General features: G+C 44.1%; 1 protein-coding gene across 2 annotated transcripts in view; it reads left to right on the top strand.

Moving 5' to 3' along the window:
* LOC143807118 (polycystin-1-like protein 2) overlaps positions 1 to 7672 on the top strand; it is a 70152-nt gene extending 62480 nt beyond the window's left edge. Inside the window, exons 34-40 of one of the 2 annotated variants that reach the window (XM_077288339.1) lie at positions 2967 to 3100; positions 3193 to 3320; positions 3671 to 3831; positions 4527 to 4737; positions 5701 to 5802; positions 6077 to 6208; positions 6791 to 7672. In XM_077288339.1, the coding sequence (XP_077144454.1) occupies positions 2967 to 3100; positions 3193 to 3320; positions 3671 to 3831; positions 4527 to 4737; positions 5701 to 5802; positions 6077 to 6208; positions 6791 to 6904 (982 nt within the window). In that variant the 3' untranslated portion in view covers positions 6905 to 7672. The remainder of the gene's footprint in view (positions 1 to 2966; positions 3101 to 3192; positions 3321 to 3670; positions 3832 to 4526; positions 4738 to 5700; positions 5803 to 6076; positions 6209 to 6790) is intronic. The other variant, XM_077288338.1, reaches the window with a different exon arrangement.
* The last annotated feature ends 15300 nt before the right edge of the window (positions 7673 to 22972 follow it).

The raw sequence follows: 22972 nt of genomic DNA on the forward strand, positions 1-22972 counted from the left end.
AGGATGCACCACTGCCACATAGTAATCCACAATATACAGACTGCACCACTGCCACATAGTAATCCACCATATACAGGCTGCACCACTGCCACATAGCAATCCACCATATACAGACTGCACCACTGCCACATAGTAATCCACCATATATAGATTGCACCACTGCCACATAGTAATCCACCATATATAGACTGCGCCACTGCCACATAGTAATCCATCATATATAGACTGCACCACTGCCACATAGTAATCCACCATATACAGACTGCACCACTGCCACATAGTAATCCATCATATACAGACTGCACCACTGCCACATAGTAATCCACCATATACAGACTGCACCACTGCCACATAGTAGTCCACTATATACAGGATGCACCACTGCCACATAGTAATCCACCATATACAGACTGCACCACTGCCACATAGTAATCCACAATATACAGACTGCACCACTGCCACATAGTAATCCACAATATACAGACTGCACCACTGCCACATAGTAATCCACCATATACAGGCTGCACCACTGCCACATAGCAATCCACCATATACAGACTGCACCACTGCCACATAGTAATCCACCATATATAGATTGCACCACTGCCACATAGTAATCCACCATATATAGACTGCGCCACTGCCACATAGTAATCCATCATATATAGACTGCACCACTGCCACATAGTAATCCACTATATACAGGATGCACCACTGCCACATAGTAATCCATCATATACAGACTGCACCACTGCCACATAGTAATCCATCATATACAGACTGCACCACTGCCACATAGTAATCAATCATATATAGACTGCACCACTGCCACATAGTAATCCACCATATACAGACTGCACCACTGCCACATAGTAATCCATAATATATAGACTGCACCACTGCCACATAGTAATCCACCATATACAGACTGCACCACTGCCACATAGTAATCAATCATATATAGACTGCACCACTGCCACATAGTAATCCACTATATACAGATTGCACCACTGCCACATAGTAATCCATCATATATAGACTGCACCACTGCCACATAGTAATCCACCATATACAGACTGCACCACTGCCACATAGTAATCCACCATATACAGACTGCACCACTGCCACATAGTAATCCACTATATACAGGATGCACCACTGCCACATAGTAATCCATCATATACAGACTGCACCACTGCCACATAGTAATCCATCATATACAGACTGCACCACTGCCACATAGTAATCAATCATATATAGACTGCACCACTGCCACATAGTAATCCACCATATACAGACTGCACCACTGCCACATATTAGCCTTTCATATATAGACTGCACCACTGCCACATAGTAATCCACCATATACAGACTGCACCACTGCCACATAGTAATCAATCATATATAGACTGCACCACTGCCACATAGTAATCCACTATATACAGATTGCACCACTGCCACATAGTAATCCGCCATATACAGACTGCACCACTGTCACATAGTAATCCACCATATACAGACTGCACCACTGCCACATAGTAATCCATAATATACAGACTGCACCACTGCCACATAGTAATCCACCATATACAGACTGCACCACTGCCACATAGTAATCAATCATATATAGACTGCACCACTGCCACATAGTAATCTATCATATACAGACTGCACCACTGCCACATAGTAATCCACCATATACAGACTGCACCACTGCCACATAGTAGTCCACTATATACAGGATGCACCACTGCCACATAGTAATCCACCATATACAGACTGCACCACTGCCACATAGTAATCCACCATATATAGACTGCACCACTGCCACATAGTAATCCATCATATACAGACTGCACCACTGCCACATAGTAATCCACCATATATAGACTGCACCACTGCCACATAGTAATCCATAATATACAGACTGCACCACTGCCACATAGTAATCCACCATATACAGACTGCACCACTGCCACATAGTAATCCACCATATACAGACTGCACCACTGCCACATAGTAATCCACTATATACAGGATGCACCACTGCCACATAGTAATCCACCATATACAGACTGCACCACTGCCACATAGTAATCCACCATATATAGACTGCACCACTGCCACATAGTAATCCACCATATATAGACTGCACCACTGCCACATAGTAATCTATCATATACAGACTGCACCACTGCCACATAGTAATCCATCATATACAGACTGCACCACTGCCACATAGTAATCCACCATATACAGACTGCACCACTGCCACATAGTAATCCATCATATACAGACTGCACCACTGCCACATAGTAATCCACCATATACCGACTGCACCACTGCCACATAGTAATCCACCATATATAGACTGCACCACTGCCACATAGTAATCCATAATATACAGACTGCACCACTGCCACATAGTAATCCACCATATACAGACTGCACCACTGCCACATAGTAATCTATCATATATAGGCTGCACCACTGCCACATAGTAATCCACCATATATAGACTGCACCACTGCCACATAGTAATCCACCATATATAGACTGCACCACTGCCACATAGTAATTCATAATATACAGACTGCACCACTGCCACATATTAACCCTTCAGATATATACTGCACCACTGCCACATATTAACCCTTCAGATATATACTGCACCACTGCCACATATTAACCCTTCAGATATATACTGCACCACTGCCACATATTAACCTTTCATATATAGACTGCACCACTGCCACATATTAGCCTTTCATATATAGACTGCACCACTGCCACATATTAGCCTTTCATATATAGACTGCACCACTGCCGCACATTAACCTTTCATATATAGACTGCACCACTGCCGCATATTAACCCTTCATATATAGACTGCACCACTGCCACATATTAACACTTCATATATAGACTACACTGGATATTAATATTTCAGTCCTTACCTCTTGCAGGACTCTGCAGTACCTCTTTGACAATGTCTGGCTAGACACTTACACCCGGGCAGTCTTTGTGGAGTTCACCATCTACAACGCCAACGTCAACCTCTTCTGCCTCGTCCGGCTGATGTTTGAGACAAATGCATTAGGTGGGGACTTCGATAATACATTTGTGAGCTATTGATTAGCGATTATGGAAAGTGAATCGGAGCATCACCTCCTCCTCCTTCTTGTCTTTCAGGCGCCTTCCTGACTCGGGCTAATCTGCAGAGCATCCGCTTGTATCCGTATACCGATGGCCTCCATATCTTTGTCGTGGCGGCTGAAGTTCTATATTTTCTCTTTGTCGTCTACTACATGGTGGTACAGGTATTGACGTCTGGGCTTACCCTAGTTTCCCGTAGTTTCCTTGCATTTTTCTTAGTTGCTCAGTCTTGTAGGTTAGCAAGAAGTAAAGGACGGATGAAACGAAATATGACTGTGGGATCTGACAACACAGGATTTCTTTGTAGTCTGTTACCATAGCGACATGTAGGCTTGCATAGCAGCTTAATAAAAATGACTAGAATTTTTAATAATGCCATAAAATATGAATATATAGATAGCCTTTCATCAGATTCAGCTAAATGACTGGAAGAAAATCACAAAGAGGAGAGAATGAGAATTTTTGATAGGTACCGGTACATTTGGGGTATCATTATGTTGTACACTGTTTATAGGGGAAACTTCTGAAGACGCTGAGGTGGGGATATTTTCAGAGTAAGTGGAACCTGCTGGAGTTGGCGATAATTCTAATCAGTTGGAGCGCCTTATCCGTCTTCGTGAAAAGAACCATCCTTGGAAACCGAGAAATCAACTACTACCAGGACCACAAGGATGAGTAAGTCAGACATGTCTTCCCTATGATCCATCCTGCGCAATACTGGAAATGCTTTGTAGAGAAAGTGTCGGCCGGTGCGTGGTGTTTCCCAGCAGATTAGTCAGCGCGGATTATTTTCTGGCATTAGCGGCTCGGAGAATGTACTTTGAACCTGCTCTGTAGCAAGAAAGAAGCGACTTGTTTAATCCAATTTTAACCAGCAAATAAGGCAATAAAAAAAAAAAAAAAAAAACCAGAACGGTGGATTGTGGATTTGTGCCTATTTGGTGTCCGCTATCCCTCATCGTCACCATATACACAATTATCCTCAGCTCGGCTGAGCCTTCATGTGTCCTGAAGAAGGAGAGAGGAGTTAGTCGCTGCCAAAGGAGATGGTCTGTTTCACAATACAATGCATCAGGAGATCACAGGTTTAAGTCCCCTAAGGTAACTTTTTCTAAAATGAAAAGAAAAACAACAAATAAATATAACAACTACCCCAAAAATAATAATAAATAAAAAATGTTCAAAATGTAATATGTACCCAAAAATAATCCCATACAAAAAACATGTTTTTTTCCCTTTTTAGTTATTTAGGATACAAAGTAAACTTTTCCCTCTTGACAAATAACTTTCTTTTATTGCACCTATTATTATCCTAGTGGACATGTAATAAAATATTGCAATTGTTTTCCGTTCGTGTACTTTTCTTCTAGGTTTGTAAGCTTTAATGAAACCGCAGCCGCCGACGCCGCCTTGGGCTACCTCATTGCCTTCCTAGTACTGCTGTCAACCATTAAACTGTGGCATCTTCTGAGACTGAACCCAAAACTGAACATGATCACGGCGACCCTGCGCAGAGCCTGGGGGGACATCTCGGGATTTATTACCGTCATTGCTGTAATGTTTCTGGCCTACTCCATTGCTGTGAGTATTTCCGTCACCTTTTCATTTAGCTATGTCTTCATGCCTTCTATTTAAAGGGGTGGGCCTTTTTTTAACTTTAAAAGAGACTCTGCACTGGACCCAGGGAGGGTGAGTAAGGAAACATTTGTTTTTTGTACATTTATAAGACTATTAGCACGCTATGACTGTACAAGATTAGGAAATGGGCGCTATACTATCCCTAGAAATGGGGCCCTTACTATTCCTGCTCCCAAGGGTACCTGTAAAGGTGAGGAGGTTTGGGCCACCAGCCTTAGTGTTCTCCTGTTATACCCTAAGCTGTCCCCTCCCCCTCCCCCAGGAGGCCTGGGACAGAAATGCTAGTGAATAAACACGTAAGACAGACAGGGATAACAGAAAGCAACTTACATAAAAAACATTCACCAACGGTATAGTGGTATATAGGGAAGGATAGGAAGGTACAAACCAAATGGGAATAAGACAATGAGGAAAGCATACACCCAAAGACAGCGCGCAACAATCTCCAGCAGCAACAACGATCTACAACTCCATCACCCCAGGAAGTAAACTTTCACTGGCAAGGAAGAGAAGGTCTGGCTAGATTTTATGGGGACAGGAAATGAGCAGGTCAGGAGCAGCTGTGGGATGGAGCTGCATGGTCCTAACCAGCATAGAAAGGGTCGTTAACCTCATCAGCACCAAAGGAAACAAAATCCATTTAATATGGGAAACAAAACACACAGGTTAATGAAAGACCTGTGATTCACAGTATGTAATGATTTCCTAATCCCAGATCTCACAGGAGGATGTGACCCATTCGTTACAGCTATTTCTTCCATGCAGAGTTCCCCTTTTGCATTGCAGTAGAGGGTCCGCCCTCCATCCATCACTGCTATTACTACAGTGATACAGTGAAGTAACTGTTCTCAAAGCTCTGTATATGTGGAAAATGATGAGAAATCTTAATATTTTTTCCTCTCGCAGTGTAATTTGATATTTGGATGGAAGCTGAATTCTTACAAGACCGTGTTTGACTCAGCCAAGACCATGGTCAGCCTTCAGCTGGGAATCTTCAACTATGAGGAGGTATGATAAGGGTCCGGCCGGTGGGCATGAAAGTAGTACGCTGAACGACAAAAATATATTGATAATGTAACTGATCCAGGATTATTAGAGGAGGCCGGTAATGTCCGACATTTTACGGTCTGAGCACGGACTGTAGCATCTAGACCGGCCACCCACGAGTCTCCAGATCTGGACAGATGGGACTCAGACCGCCAATGTCAGGTGTTCCGACCTCAGTCTGCGCTTCCACGCAGAAGCAGCTCCTGCTGATTATTTGATGTCTATCCATTCTTAGGTACTGGATTATAATCCCATTTTGGGCTCTTTCCTGGTTGGATCGTGTATTATTTTTATGACTTTTGTGGTTCTGAATCTCTTCATTTCGGTGATACTGGTGGCGTTCAGTGAAGAACAAAAGAACCACCTGGTAAGTTATTGTAGACTGGGATTACACTGGGGGACCACCATACATACATACATACATACACGTGACATCATAAGTGACGTGCGAACACTTGGGGAATTGTAATACTGTGTAAGGCCGGATTCAGACCTCCGAAAACACCGTCCAAGGACGAACCATGGTTCATGGACCGGCTGCGGGTCCCCCAACCTGAACTTCACAGCATCATAGGCCTAGGAGGCTGTCATCTTTGGGTCAGTAGACTCGCGGACATTCAATGCATACTTGGACCGTGATACACGGACATCTGAATTCGGGCTTATACCTGGACTGAAAGAATGGGGGGGTGCATGACAAAGTATGCCAGGGACAGACGCCGTGCCTCCTACCCCATAGAACAGTCATTTTGTGCTAACAGACTCCCTACAAGTTTACAGCCGTCACATAACTCTGATCAGGACATTGCTGAGTGTTCCATCTCTGGATCTCGTCCCCCCATCAATGCGAAATCCGGCCATCTGTAATTCACATGGCGGACGTCGATCTCTTACTTTTCTCTGTAGGATCATCCTTTGCTTTTGTAAAGAAATGCATCTTTTCTTACAGGCATCAGAAGAGGAGGAAATTGTTGATCTGATGTTGATGAAAATTTGCAGCTTCCTTGGATTACGGCATAAGAAGGAGAATGGGGCGACGAGTGGCGATTATCAGGAGAACTGATAATGGGGGGACGAGTGCAGATTATCATGAGAACTGATAATGGGGGGACGAGTGCAGATTATCAGGAGAAATGATAATGGGGATGAGTGCAGATTATCAGGAGAAATGATAATGGGGGATGAGTGCAGATTATCATGAGAACTGATAATGGGGGGACGAGTGCAGATTATCAGGAGAAATGATAATGGGGATGAGTGCAGATTATCAGGAGAAATGATAATGGGGGGACGAGTGCAGATTATCAGGAGAACTGATAATGGGGAGACGAATACAGATTATCAGGAGAACTGATAATGGGGGGGACGAGTACAGATTATCAGGAGCACTGATAATGGGGGGACGAGTACAGATTATCATGAGAACTAATAATGGGGGGACGAGTGCAGATTATCAGGAGAAATGATAATGGGGGGACTAGTGCAGATTATCAGGAGAAATAATACTGTGGGGATGAGTGTAGATTATCAGGAGAAATAATAATGGGGGGGGATGAGTGCCAGTTATCAAGAGAACTGAAGATTTGTACTCTGTGTCGTGTACGAGAATACCATGAAATGTGATAAATGGGCAGCAGCGGCAATTCTACTGCAGAAGTCCCCACACCCTAGAGCATGTACCAAACTAGACAAGAAATAAATGCTGTGTGATAAATGTGAGCCCTCACATGAAGTCATCCCTGAAAACAAAGGGTTAAAAAACACTTAATAGCATAAAAGTATAATGTAATATACAGTGCCTTGCAAAAGTATTCGGCCCCCTGGAGCTTTTCAACCTTTTCCCACATATCATGCTGCTTCAAACATAAAGATACCAAATGTAAATTGTTGGTGAAAAATCAACAACAAGTGGAGCACAATTGTGAAGTTGAACGAAATTTATTGGTTATTTTAAATTTTTGTGGAAATTCAAAAACTGAAAAGTGGGGCGTGCAATATTATTCAGCCCCTTAACTTTCAGTGCAGCAAACTCACTCCAGAAGTTCATTGTGGATCTCTGAATGATCCAGTGTTGTCCTAAATGCCTAATGATGATAAATATAATCCACCTATGTGTAATCAAGTATCCGTATAAATGCACCTGCTCTGTGATAGTCTCAGGGTTCTGTTTGAAGCACAGAGAGCATCATGAAGACCAAGGAACACATCAGGCAGGTCCGTGATACTGTTGTGGAGACGTTTTAAGCCAGATTTGGATACAAAATGATTTCCAAAACTTTAAACATCCCAAGGAGCACTGTGCAAGCGAACATAATGAAATGGAAGGAGTATCATACCACTGCAAATCTACCAACACCCGTCCGTATTTCTAAACTTTCATCTCAAAGGAAAAGACTGATCAGAGATGCAGCCAAGAGGCCCATGATCACTCTGGATGAACTGCAGAGATCTACAGCTGAGGTGGGACAGTCTGTCCATAGAACAACAATCAGTCGTACACTGCACAAATCTGGCCTTTATGGAAGAGTGGCAAGAAGAAAGCCATTTCTCAAAGAAATCCATAAAAAGTGTTATTTAAAGTTTGCAACAAGCCACCTGGGAGACACACCAAACATGTGGAAGAAGGTGCTCTGGTCAGATGAAACCAAAATTGAACTTTTTGGCAACAATGCCAAACAATATGTTTGGCGTAAAGGCAACACAGCTCATCACCCTGAACACATCATCCCCACTGTCAAACATGGTGGTGGCAGCATCATGGCTTGGGCCTGCTTTTCTTTAGCAGGGACAGGGAAGATGGTTAAAATTGATGGGAAGATGGATGTAGCCGAATACAGGACCATTCTTGAAGAAAACCTGTTTGAGTCTGCAAAAGACCTGCGACTGGGACGGAGATTTGTCTTCCAACAAGACAATGATTCCAAACATAAAGCAAAATCTTCAACGGAATGGTTCACAAATAAATGTATCCAGGTATTGGAATGGCCAGACCTCAATCCAATCGAGAATCTGTGGAAAGTGCTGAAAACTGCTGTTCACAAACAATCTCCATCAAACCTCACTGAGCTCGAGCTGTTTGCCAAGGAAGAATGGGCAAGAATTTCAGTGTCTCGATGTACAAAACTAATAGAGACATACCTCAAGCGACTCGCAGCAAAAGGTGGCGCAACAAAGTATTAAGTTAAAGGGGCCGAATAATATTGCACGCCCCACTTTTCAGTTTTTGAATTTCCACAAAAATTTAAAATAACCAATAAATTTTGTTCAACTTCACAATTGTGTTCCACTTGTTGTTGATTCTTCACCAGAAATTTACATTTGGTATCTTTATGTTTGAAGAATGATATGTGGGAAGAGGTTGAAAAGTTCCAGGGAGCCAAATACTTTCACAAGGCACTGTATTAGGGTGACCACTAGAGATGAGCTGATCGATCTGTGGACTTCTTGTCTGGCCGCCAGGTACCACGGACCCGAACCCGAGTCCTGCGAATCGATCCGCTCATCACATGAGTGTCACAACCCGGATCCATCCCCGTCTTCAAATATCAAATACGCAAATGGCGACATCCATAAAAGCAATGTTACAGATATAACAAAGATCCTATCACACATAGATGGTGGAATCTGTTTATTACAGGGGTCGTCCATAAACAATATTGAGGTGATAGATGTATGACCCATTTCTGGGACCTTCAGTGGTCACTTGAATGGAGGTCCCCTGTGTTTGGGATTTTAGGACCCCGATTCTAGTAATCAGTGAAGATCCCGGGATTCAGATCCGCACATGATAGGTGAAAATACCAAGATAAATAGAACGTAGTGTGCCCCATTAATATCTCCCATGTGAGTTATCATTAGACTATGTGCACATTAACAATGCAGATAATATACCAGTATATACAAATAGTATAAAACACAATATACACTGATCAAATATGAAGCAGGTCATATAGGGCTCATTCAGATGTCAGTGTGGTTTTCACATTCAGACCATTTTGTTTTGCGTGAGTCATCAGAGTATTGGAGTTTCATCAGTGCTTGATCCGTGAGTCAGTTTTTACCATCAGTCTATGGGTAAAGTAGTGAACCACAAAGCTTCTCCTATTCATGGCAATGTGAGTCATGGATGGCGTACGGATGATGTAGGCGCTGGCCACAGACATCTCCTCTCTTCTCTTCCATCCGGACTGATTTTCCTCTAGTTTTGCATTGTGCCTTTGCCACTAATGGTGTAATGAGACGATACCTGATGGCCATTCAGGTTGCAAAGGTTGTCCAGCTCCTCCATGATGGCACATCCATACGAACCATCACAAGAAGGTTTGTTGTGTCTCTGCACCGCCAGGATAGAGGTCATTACACAAGAAGAACCGGCAGTGGAAACCACCGGAGCCCTGCAAAATGACCTCCGACAGCAGCTGGGGGTCACGTTTGTGACTAAACCTTCAGACACAGACTCCGTGAGGGCAAGAAGATCTGGAAGATCTCCAAGGCACCATCCACTGTCCCATCAGGAGCATTAGTGACATTGTCACTAGTGCAGCCAGGACATCAGGCCATACAGATCATGGGGCCATGATACAAGGTGCCCTGGTGACATTTATGCAAATTGGATCCTGCTGTGATTTTAATGGTTTATTTTAATTTTTGGGGATGATCTGGAGTCCAGCTCTCAGTTGATGATTTTGGTTTCCATTGACCTTCGATACATCATTTTACAGTGGCATGTCAATGTTTGGGCACCCCTGGTGAAAAGTACTGCTATTGTGAACAGTTAAGAAAGTTGAAGATGAAATGATCTGTAAAACGGCTAAAGTTACAGACGGCACATTCCCTTTGTATTTTAGGCAAACAAAAATATATATAGTTATTTTTTACATTATAAAAAAATTACAAAAAGTTAAATGGGCCTATGCAAACATTTGGACCCCCTGCATGGTTAGCACCTAGTAGCAGGGCTGTGGAGTTGGAGCCGGTGTCATGGAAATTAAGGAGTCAGAAGTTTGGCTTACTGACTCCACAGCCCTACCTAGTAGCACCTCCTTTTTCAAGTATCACAGTTTGTAAACACTTTCTGTAGCCGGCCAAGAGTCTTTCTACACTCCCTGACAGAAGTTATGTCGCTTATCCATGTTATGTAAATAAAAGCTTATAACCTGATGTTAAATTCATCCATTGGTTGTATAAATTATTCTTTTGAAAGCCGAAACCTTCCGAAATGTGGTTTAGGTTAAGAAAATAAATTGGCATCAATGCAGAAATAATGATCAGTTAATGGACACAGAATGGTCAGATTTTGGGAAGACAAAAGTTTTGTCACCCACAGAAAGTAATGTGATGTTCAAACAAATAATTAACTTAAAATACAAATATATGTTGCATAACATTGGTTAATGAAGTTGTGGTGCTATTAGAGTCATATTTAATATTTTGTGTGACTTCCATGAGCTTGAAGGACTGCATACATACAGTTCAACAATGATTCATACAATTTATTAATGAAGTCATCAGGAATAGCAAAGAACGCAGTCTTACATGCCTCCCAGAGTTCATCTAGATTCTTTGGTTTTGTCTTCCAAACTTCCTCTTTCATCCTACCCCAAACATGCTCAATGATGTTCATGTCTGGTGACAGGGCTGGCTAGTCCTTGAGCACCTTGATCTTTTATGCCTGGAGGAACTTTGTTGTAGAGATGGATGTATGAGATGAAGCACCATCCTGCTGCAGAATTTGACCCCTTCTATGATTTGGAATATAAGAGGTAGCTAATACTTCTTGATATTTTAGGCTATTGATATTCCCTTCCACCTTGCAAATGTTTCGCACACCCCCATACTGAATGTAACCCCAGACCATGATCTTTCCACCACCAAATGTAACTGTTTTCTGGGTGTATTTTGGATCCATACGGGGTCCAGTAGGTCTCCTGCAGTATTTGCGGCGGCTGTGGTGTAATTCTACTGAAGATTCATCAGAGAAATCCACCTTGTGCCACTTTTCCAGCATCCATCTGTTTAGCAGGCTGTGGGACTTTGCAAATGCCATACGGTTTTTTATTTGCCTTTTGTTTAGTGCTGGCTTCTGGGCACTGATTTGACCATGGAGGCCATTTCGAGACAGAATCCTACAAACTGTTTTAGTTGACACTGGGACTTGAGGTGACCAGGCCTGTTGGAGCTCTGCTGCAGTGGAAGAGGGGTTTGCTTTGGAGTTTTTAACCAACAAACCTTACTCCTGAGCAGTTGTCTTGAGAGGTCTGCCGGACCTGGGCTTGTTAAACACATCTCCAGTCTCTTCAAATCTTTTTTTAATTCTTTGTACTTGACGCTGAGACACATTAAAGGTGCCAGCCACTTCTGCAGTGGATCTGGTCTTCAGCCTCTTGATAATCCAGGCTTTGGTCGCAGGGTGGATTTTTGGCATGTTGTCAGAGCTCAAGTTGCAGTTCAAGTGAAGGTCTGGGGTGCTGGATTTCTTTTTATACACACACACTAATTAACCGATCATTTACTGAGCACAGGTGAGGATGTAAACTAGGATTGGGTGCATTATATGACCAGGCGACAAAACTTTTGTTGTGCCAAAATCTGACCATTCTGTGTCCATTAACTGATCAATATTTCTGCATTGATGCCAATTTATTTTCTTAACCTAAACTGTTGTGAACTATACTTCTTGGCTCCCTCTTGTGGTCACTAGTGATTTGGCTCTTGGATTGTCTTTTACCAGGTTGGTACTCACCTGCTTCGTTAGGCCTGGGGTGTTGCTATTTAAACTTCCTGGATTCTCAGTCCAGTGCCTGGCATTGTTGTAATCAGTTCATTTCTGTTTGCTCCTGTCTTCAGGTCCTGGTTCTTTGCAAGATAAGCTAAGTCCTGCTTTCTTATTTTTTGTTATTTTGCTTTGTTCATATTTTTGTCCAGCTTGTACAATATGTGATTCCTGATATTGCTGGAAGCTCTAGGGGGCTGATATTCTCCCCCCTCACCGTTAGTCGGTTTGGGGGTTCTTGGATATTCAGCGTGGATATTTTGCAGGGTTTTTTGCTGACCATATAAGTCATCTTACTATTTTCTGCTATTAGTCAGTGGGCTTCTCTTTGCTAAAATCTAGTTAATTCTTACGTTTGTCTTTTCTTCTTACCTCACCGTTATTATTTGTTGGGGGCTTGTATTACTTTGGGGTCTTTTCTCTGGAGGCAAGAGAGGTCTTATTTTCCCTGATAGGGTTAGTTAGTTCTCCGGCTGGCGCGAGACGTCTAGAATCAACGTAGGCACGTTCCCCGGCTGCTGTTAGTTGTTTGTGCTAGGATCAGGTATATGGTCAGCCTAGTTACCACGTCCCTATGAGCTGGTATTTATGTTTGCAGACTTTTGCTGTAATCTCTGAGATCCTTGCCATTGGGATCATAACAGTATGCCAGGCCATGAATAGTTAATGCATTGCAGAAGTGGGATTAAAAGAAAAGGAGTTCTGAGGTTTTTTTTTCTCCTCTTTCTTCCTTCCCCTTTTTCTCAGAGTGGCTGTAAGCTTTGCTGCAGACATGAATGTTCAGACCTTGATTACTAGTGTGGATCAGCTTGCTGCACGAGTGCAGAGCATTCAGGATTTTGTTGTTAGCAGTCCTATGTCTGAGCCTAAGATACCTATTCCTGAGCTGTTCTCTGGAGATCGATTTAAATTTAGGAATTTTAGGAATAATTGTAAATTGTTTCTATCTTTGAAACCTCGTTCGTCTGGAGATTCAGCTCAGCAAGTTAAAATTGTTATCTCCTTTTTGCGTGGCGACCCTCAGGATTGGGCTTTCTCGTTAGCGCCAGGAGATCCGGCATTGGCGGATGTCGATGCGTTTTTTCTGGCGCTCGGATTGCTTTATGAGGAGCCTAATCTTGAAATTCAGGCAGAAAAAGCTCTACTGGCTATCTCTCAGGGCCAGGATGAAGCCGAAGTGTATTGCCAAAAATTTCGGAAATGGTCCGTGCTTACTCAATGGAATGAATGTGCTCTGGCCGCAAATTTCAGAAATGGCCTTTCTGAAGCCATTAAGAATGTGATGGTGGGTTTCACAATTCCTACAAGTCTGAATGATTCTATGGCGCTGGCTATTCAGATTGATCGGCGTTTGCGGGAGCGCAAATCCGCTAATCCTCTGGCGGTGTTGTCTGAACAGACACCTGTTTCAATGCAATGTGATAGAAACCCCGATCCAGCAATGCAATGTGATAGAATCCTGACTAGAACCGAACGACAAAATCATAGACGACAGAATGGGCTGTGTTTTTACTGTGGTGATTCTACACATGTTATATCAGCATGCTCTAAACGCCTAACCAAGGTTGTCAGTCCTGTCTCCATTGGTAATTTGCAGCCTAAATTTATTTTGTCTGTGACTTTAATTTGTTCATTCTCTTCCTACCCTGTTATGGCGTTTGTGGATTCAGGTGCTGCCCTGAGTCTTATGGACTTGTCGTTTGCCAAGCGCTGCGGTTTTGTCCTGGAGCCTTTAAAAATTCCTATTCCTCTCAGAGGAATTGATGCTACGCCACTGGCGGAAAATAAACCGCAGTTTTGGACACAAGTGACCATGTGCATGACTCCTGAACATCGGGAGGTGATTCGTTTTCTTGTTCTGCATAAAATGAGTGATTTGGTCGTGTTAGGTCTGCCATGGTTACAGACCCATAATCCTGTTTTGGATTGGAAGGCTATGTCTGTGTCGAGTTGGGGTTGTCAGGGAATTCATTGCGATTCTCCGCCGGTGTCTATTGCTACTTCTACTCCTTCAGAGGTTCCTGAGTATTTGTGTGACTATCAGGATGTATTCAGTGAGTCCAGGTCCAGTGCCCTTCCTCCTCATAGGGACTGTGACTGCGCTATAGATTTGATTCCTGGCAGTAAATTTCCTAAGGGACGATTATTTAATTTGTCTGTACCCGAGCATGCCGCGATGCGTTCTTATGTCAAGGAGTCTTTGGAGAAGGGGCATATTCGTCCATCCTCTTCCCCTCTTGGTGCGGGATTCTTTTTTGTGGCCAAGAAGGACGGGTCTTTGAGACCTTGTATAGACTATCGGCTTCTGAATAAAATCACTGTTAGGCCATGTTCACACAGTGCGTTTTTTACCGCGGAACCGCGGCGGTTTTGCCGCTGCGGTTCCGCAGCTGTTTTCCATGCAGGGTACAGTACACTGTACCCTATGGAAAACAGGACACACTGTGCACATGGTCCGGAAATTTAAAAAAAAAGCCGTGCTGAATAGCTCCCGGAAAAAAGAAGGAGCATGTCAATTCTTCTTCCTGAACCGCAGCGGTTCTGCACCCATAGACCTCCATTGTGAGGTCAAAATCGCAGTAAAACCCGCAGATCAAAAATATATCTGCGGGTTTTACTGCGGTTTGTTGTGCAGAACCGCTGCAGCCGGAAGTGCGGGGAAGCCGGCGGAAGTGCGGGGCCGGAAGTGCGTGGGCGGAGAGACATGGAGGCATACCGGCGCATGGGGATCGTGTCGGCCGTTTGATTGATTTGGTATGTGTGTGTGTGTGTGTGTGTGTGTGTGTGTGTGTGTGTGTGTGTGTGTGTCCCCATGCGACGCTAGTGCCACCATTGTGCTAAGTCGCCGTATGGACTACTACTCCCATCCGGTATTAGGATGGGAGAGTTGTCCCTGTGTCCGGCGACTTAGCACAATGGTAAAGTTACACCAAACACCTACACACAATACACATACATGACACACAGTACATACAACATATAACACAGAGTATATACTCACCAACAGCACACTTGTAGGCGAAGCCCTCGATCCTCCAGGAAAAAATCCAAAAATAATAAACCAAATCCATACTCCCTGTCCGCAGAATCCATAAAACGAGTGTCCCACGCCGATCGGCTGCTCTCCGGCGATACACTGCCAGGAGCGAAGCTCCTAGCAGTGTATCGCGTACTGTCCCGGAGTTCAATGGCTCCGGCGTCTCGGTTAACGGCAGTACAGCTGCGTTGAACTTTCCCACGCAGCACTGCCGTTAAGCGAGAGTGCCGGGGTCAATGACCGCCGGTAAACTCGCTCGCGCATGCGCAGTGACACACCGACAGGAACTATGGCTCCTGTCAGTGTGTTGCTGCATCCGTGGAGAGCAGACATATCTCTGGATGTGTCTGTTCTCCATGGAAAATCTTCGTGGGATACGTGGCACTTAAATACGTGGCACTTAAATACGTGACACGTGTCACTTATACGTGATACGTGTCACTTAAATACGTGACACGTGTCACTTATACGTGATACGTGTCACTTAAATACATGATACGTGTCACTTAAATACGTGGCACGTGGCACTTAAATACGTGGCACTGAAATACGTGATACGTGGCACGTGGCACTTAAATACGTGGCACGTGGCACTGAAATACGTGGCACTGAAATATGTGGCACGTGGCACTGAAATATGTGGCACGTGGCACTTAAATACGTGGCACGTGGCACTGAAATACGTGGCACGTGGCACTGAAATACGTGGCACGTGGCACTTAAATATGTGGCACGTGGCACTTAAATACGTGGCACGTGGCACTGAAATACGTGGCACGTGGCACTTAAATATGTGGCACGTGGCACTTAAATACGTGGCACGTGGCACTGAGATACGTGGCACGTGGCACTTAAATACGTGGCACGTGGCACTGAAATACGTGGCACGTGGCACTGAAATATGTGGCACGTGGCACTTAAATACGTGGCACGTGGCACTGAAATACGTGGCACGTGGCACTGAAATACGTGGCACGTGGCACTGAGATACGTGGCACGTGGCACTTAAATACGTGGCACGTGGCACTAAAATACGTGGCACGTGGCACTTAAATACGTGATACGTGGCACTGAAATACGTGGCACTGAAATACGTGGCACTGAAATACGTGGCACGTGGCACTTAAATACGTGGCACTTAAATACGTGGCACGTGGCACTGAAATACGTGGCACTTAGGCTATGTTCACATTTGCGTTGTGCGCCGCAGCGTCGGCGCCGCAACACACAACGCAAAGTAAAACGCAGCAAAACGCATGCACAACGCTGCGTTTTGCGCCGCATGCGTCCTTTTTTTTATTGATTTTGGACGCAGCAAAAATGCAACTTGCTGCGTCCTCTGCGCCCGGATGCGTGCGCTGCAGTGACGCATGCGGCGCAAAACGCGGAGCGCTGTCATTCAAAACACGTCCACTCATTTTGGTGTTTAGTCCCAAAATGGAGGATGGAAGAAGAAAAGGGTTTGGCCAAGGAAATGACATCATTTCTTTTTTTTTTTCCCCCACTGCAGTTAAAGCTTTATTTGTGTCAAACACAGACAATTTGCAGAGAAAACTGCATACAAAACGCACAAAAAACCGCACTAAAAAACGCACCAAAAAACGCACCAAAAACGCACCAAAAACGCACCAAAAACGCACCTGCGTTTTCTGCAGAGACCTGCAGATTCAGTCAGGAAAAAAAAAGGATGGAAATCCTGAACGTGTGAACATAGCCTTAAGTTTCAGTATCCTTTGCCACTATTGTCAGACTTGTTTGCTCGGATTAAGGGTGCCAAGTGGTTCACCAAGATAGATCTTCGTGGTGCATACAACCTTGTGCGCATTAGGCAGGGAGATGAATGGAAAACTGCATTCAATACGCCCGAAGGTCATTTTGAATACTTGGTGATGCCCTTTGGGCTCTCTAATGCTCCTTCAGTGTTTCAGTCCTTTATGCATGATATCTTCCGGAAGTATCTGGATAAATTTATGATTGTTTATTTGGATGATATTCTGGTTTTCTCGGATGATTGGGATTCTCATGTAAAGCAGGTCAGGATGGTGTTTCAGGTTTTGCGTGATAATGCTTTGTTTGTGAAGGGCTCAAAGTGTCTCTTTGGAGTGCAGAAGGTTTCCTTTTTGGGTTTTATTTTCTCCCCTTCTGCTGTGGAGATGGACCCAGTCAAGGTCCGAGCTATTCATGATTGGACTCAGCCCACGTCTGTTAAGAGTCTTCAGAAGTTCTTGGGGTTTGCTAATTTCTACCGTCGCTTTATCGCTAATTTTTCTAGCGTTGTTAAACCTTTGACGGATATGACCAAGAAAGGTTCTGATGTGGCTAATTGGGCCCCTGCAGCCGTGGAGGCCTTCCAGGAGCTGAAGCGCCGGTTTACTTCGGCGCCTGTTTTGTGCCAGCCTGATGTCTCACTTCCCTTTCAGGTTGAAGTGGATGCTTCTGAGATCGGTGCTGGGGCTGTTTTGTCGCAGAGAGGCTCTGGTTGCTCTGTGATGAGACCATGTGCCTTTTTCTCTAGGAAGTTTTCGCCTGCTGAGCTGAACTATGATGTTGGTAATCGGGAGTTGTTGGCCATGAAGTGGGCATTTGAGGAGTGGCGTCATTGGCTCGAGGGTGCTAAGCATCGTGTGGTGGTCTTGACTGATCACAAAAATCTGATGTATCTCGAGTCTGCTAAGCGCCTGAATCCTAGACAGGCTCGTTGGTCATTGTTTTTCTCTCGTTTTGACTTTATGGTCTCGTACCTGCCTGGTTCGAAGAATGTTAAGGCTGATGCTCTTTCTAGGAGCTTTGTGCCTGACTCTCCTGGAGTCTCGGAGCCAGCTGGTATTCTTAAAGAGGGAGTAATCGTGTCGGCCATATCTCCTGATTTGCGACGTGTGTTGCAGAGATTTCAGGCTGGTAGACCTGACTCTTGTCCACCCGACAGACTGTTTGTTCCTGATAAATGGACCAGCAAAGTCATTTCCGAGGTTCATTCCTCGGTGTTGGCAGGGCATCCGGGAATTTTTGGTACCCGAGATTTGGTGGCTAGGTCCTTTTGGTGGCCTTCCTTGTCACGGGATGTGCGGTCATTTGTGCAGTCCTGTGGGACTTGTGCTCGGGCTAAGCCTTGTTGTTCTCGTGCTAGTGGGTTGCTTCTGCCCTTGCCCGTCCCGAAGAGGCCTTGGACACACATTTCCATGGATTTCATTTCTGATCTTCCGGTGTCTCAGGGAATGTCTGTCATCTGGGTGGTGTGTGATCGTTTTTCCAAGATGGTCCATTTGGTACCCTTGCCTAAGTTGCCTTCGTCTTCCGATCTGGTTCCTTTGTTTTTTCAGAATGTGGTTCGTTTACACGGCATTCCGGAGAATATCGTGTCCGACAGAGGGTCCCAGTTTGTGTCCAGATTCTGGCGATCTTTTTGTGCTAGAATGGGCATTGATTTGTCGTTTTCATCTGCCTTCCATCCTCAGACTAATGGTCAAACGGAGCGAACTAATCAGACACTGGAGGCTTATTTGAGATGTTTTGTTTCTGCGGACCAGGATGATTGGGTGACCTTCTTGCCATTGGCGGAGTTTGCCCTTAATAATCGGGCTAGTTCCGCTACTTTGGTTTCGCCATTCTTCTGCAACTCTGGTTTTCATCCTCGTTTCTCCTCGGGTCATGTTGAGTCTTCTGACTGTCCTGGGGTGGATTCCGTGGTGGATAGGTTGCAGCGGATTTGGAATCATGTGGTGGACAACTTGAAGTTGTCACGGGAGAAGACTCAGCGTTTTGCTAACCGCCGCCGCGGTGTGGGCCCCCGACTTCATGTTGGGGATTTGGTTTGGTTGTCTTCTCGGTATGTCCCTCTGAAGGTTTCCTCTCCTAAGTTTAAGCCTCGCTTTATTGGTCCTTATAAAATTTTGGAAGTTCTTAACCCGGTTTCTTTTCGTTTGGATTTTCCGGTGTCGTTTGCCATTCACAACGTGTTCCATAGGTCTTTGTTGCGGCGGTACGTTGTGCCTGTGGTTCCTGCTGTTGAGCCTCCTGCTCCGGTGTTGGTTGAGGGCGAGTTGGAGTACGTGGTAGAGAAGATCTTGGATTCTCGTCTCTCTAGACGGAGGCTTTAGTATTTGGTCAAATGGAAGGGCTATGGTCAGGAGGATAATTCCTGGGTGGCCGCCTCTGATGTTCATGCGGCCGATTTGGTTCGTGCCTTCCACGCTGCTCATCCTGGTCGCCCTGGTGGTCTTGGTGAGGGTTCGGTGACCCCTCCTTAAAGGGGGGGTACTGTTGTGAACTATACTTCTTGGCTCCCTCTTGTGGTCACTAGTGATTTGGCACTTGGATTGTCTTTTACCAGGTTGGTACTCACCTGCTTCGTTAGGCCTGGGGTGTTGCTATTTAAACTTCCTGGATTCTCAGTCCAGTGCCTGGCATCGTTGTAATCAGTTCATTTCTGTTTGCTCCTGTCTTCAGGTCCTGGTTCTTTGCAAGATAAGCTAAGTCCTGCTTTCTTATTTTTTGTTATTTTGCTTTGTTCATATTTTTGTCCAGCTTGTACAATATGTGATTCCTGATATTGCTGGAAGCTCTAGGGGGCTGATATTCTCCCCCCTCACCGTTAGTCGGTTTGGGGGTTCTTGGATATTCAGCGTGGATATTTTGCAGGGTTTTTTGCTGACCATATAAGTCATCTTACTATTTTCTGCTATTAGTCAGTGGGCCTCTCTTTGCTAAAATCTAGTTAATTTTTACGTTTGTCTTTTCTTCTTACCTCACCGTTATTATTTGTTGGGGGCTTGTATTACTTTGGGGTCTTTTCTCTGGAGGCAAGAGAGGTCTTATTTTCCCTGATAGGGTTAGTTAGTTCTCCGGCTGGCGCGAGACGTCTAGAATCAACGTAGGCACGTTCCCCGGCTGCTGTTAGTTGTTTGTGCTAGGATCAGGTATATGGTCAGCCTAGTTACCACGTCCCTATGAGCTGGTATTTATGTTTGCAGACTTTTGCTGTAATCTCTGAGATCCTTGCCATTGGGATCATAACACTAAACCACATTTCGGAGGGTTTCAGCTTTCAAAAGAATAATTTATACAACCAATGGATAAATTTAACATCAGGTTATAAGCCTTTATTTACATAACATGGATAAGCGACATAACTTGTGTCAGGGAGTGTATTTTTGTTTGAGGGATTTTCATCCATTCTTTCTTGGAGAATTCTTCCAGTTCTGTGAGATTCCTGGGTTGTCATGCATGCACTGCTATTTTGAAGTCTAGCCGCAGAGTTTCAATGATGTTCAGATCAGGGGACTGTGAGGGCCATTGTAAAACCTTCAGCTTGCGCCTTTCGAGGTCATGTATGGTGGATTTTGACTTGTGTTTAGGATTATTATCCATTTGTAGAAGCCATCCTCTTTTCAACTTCAGCTTTTTTACAGCTGGTGTAATTTTTGCATCAAGAGTTTGTTGAAATGTCATTGAATCCATTCTCCGGTCTACCCGTGAAATGTTCTCCTGCCATTGGCTGCATCACAACCCCAAAGCATGATTGATCCACTCCCATGCTTAATGGTTGGCTAGATGTTTTCCTGAAATTCTGTGCCCTTTTTTCTCCACACATACCTTTGATCATTATAGCAGGAGAGTTCTATTTTAATCTCATCGGTACGCAGGACTTGTTTCCAAAACTTATCAGGCTTGTTTAGATGCTCTTTTGCCTACTCCTGATGCTAACTTTTATGATGAGAACGCAGGCGAGGTTTTCTGATGACTCTTCCATGAAGGCCATATTTGTCCATGTGTGACAATGTAATGTTTCTTCTTTAACTTTAGCCCTTTTAGAGATCATTTCATCTGCAACTTGCTTAACTCTTCACAATAACAGTCATTTTGACAGGGGTGCCCAAACTTTTACATGTGTCTCTATATATACAATATATATATATATCACACACACAAAAAAAGTTTCTTAACTATTCTAATTCTTCAAGTGACTTAAGTTTTATGTTTATTCAGTCAGAAAATGGCAGAGACAATGTCATCAGTGTCTGTTATTGTCACCAGTTGCTTTTCTGTTCCTATGCAGGAAGATTATTGATGTCCTTCTGCTTTATAGAACTGGTTTTTGCTTATTTTAGAATAGTACCTGGGGGGGGGGGAAGTGGACTGGGAGGGATCAGGGATGGAACTGGAAGTATCGGACAAGTCAGACAAACTTTACAAGGGTCAACTCCGAGACAGGTCACATGCAAGATGCAAGTCAAGTTATACTTGTGAACAGTAACAAAAAAAAATTCAATCTTTGCTCCCATTGACTTCAATGGGAGTCTCGTGTGCAACATGCCTGTAACTTGGCTGGTTCTTTACCAAACTCCAGTCCCCATCTGCAATGATGAGGATCCCTCCATGCCTGACTATACCCAGATGGCCGAGTACAATGGATCCTTGCGTGTAGAGATGACGTACGTGACTGTGTCCTGTGTTGTATAATCTGATGCATAATAAACGTTAATGCGGATACTTTGTATTCTGTTATTTGTGTGACACAACAAGAAAAACTGTCTGCTGCCTCCGTAGATCCAGTGCTGCCTCTCTGCCGCTGCTCCGCTCTTTGTGCATATAACTGCTGCTGCCAATCACCTGCTCTTAAGTATAGCAATGTTGTGGAAAACCAATTTAAAGGGATTATCCAGGATTAAATGAAATAAAAATATGCATGTGTGTGATACTACAGGTATGGCTTTTTTTTTTTTTTTTTTAAGAAATTAGCCATATTATGTAGTTCTTGTCAAATGCTTCAAATACTGAATTATTCAGGAAAGGGTTCTAGTCTCCAGCCACCACTAGTGGGAGCTCATTATTGACGTCAATGGCAGCTGTACGTACTATGTATGTATGTATGTATGTATGTATGCAGTGTGCTCCCCCTAGTGGTGGTTATAGGCAATTTAATATCACAATGCATTTCTATGGCAGTGGCTGCAGTCAGACGCTGTTAAAGGGGTTGTCCACTTTTTTTTTTTCTTCTTTTCTTAAAGAAGCCTGCCATTAAGTTTTCTTTCCCTAAATCTGTATAAATGTTAGTGCAGTGTCAGTGTGTTCTCTGGATCACCATCTTTCTGGTTGTAACTCTTTTATCTGTCTTTTTCTGAGCTCCTCTCAGCTGATTTATGACCACAGACCACAATAAAGCTGAACCAGCAGGAACCTAAAAGAGCCTGTTAAAAAGACAAATGGTGCAAACTTTTTTTTTTTTGTATTTAGACCAATTGCAGAGATGGACAACCCCTCTAATAACGGCCGGTGGCGTGCAGTGTACACATGTCAGTGCTCCTCTTCTGCCGCTCGTTCAT

This window comes from Ranitomeya variabilis, chromosome 2 (assembly GCF_051348905.1).
Source record: "Ranitomeya variabilis isolate aRanVar5 chromosome 2, aRanVar5.hap1, whole genome shotgun sequence".
NCBI lineage: Eukaryota > Metazoa > Chordata > Amphibia > Anura > Dendrobatidae > Ranitomeya > Ranitomeya variabilis.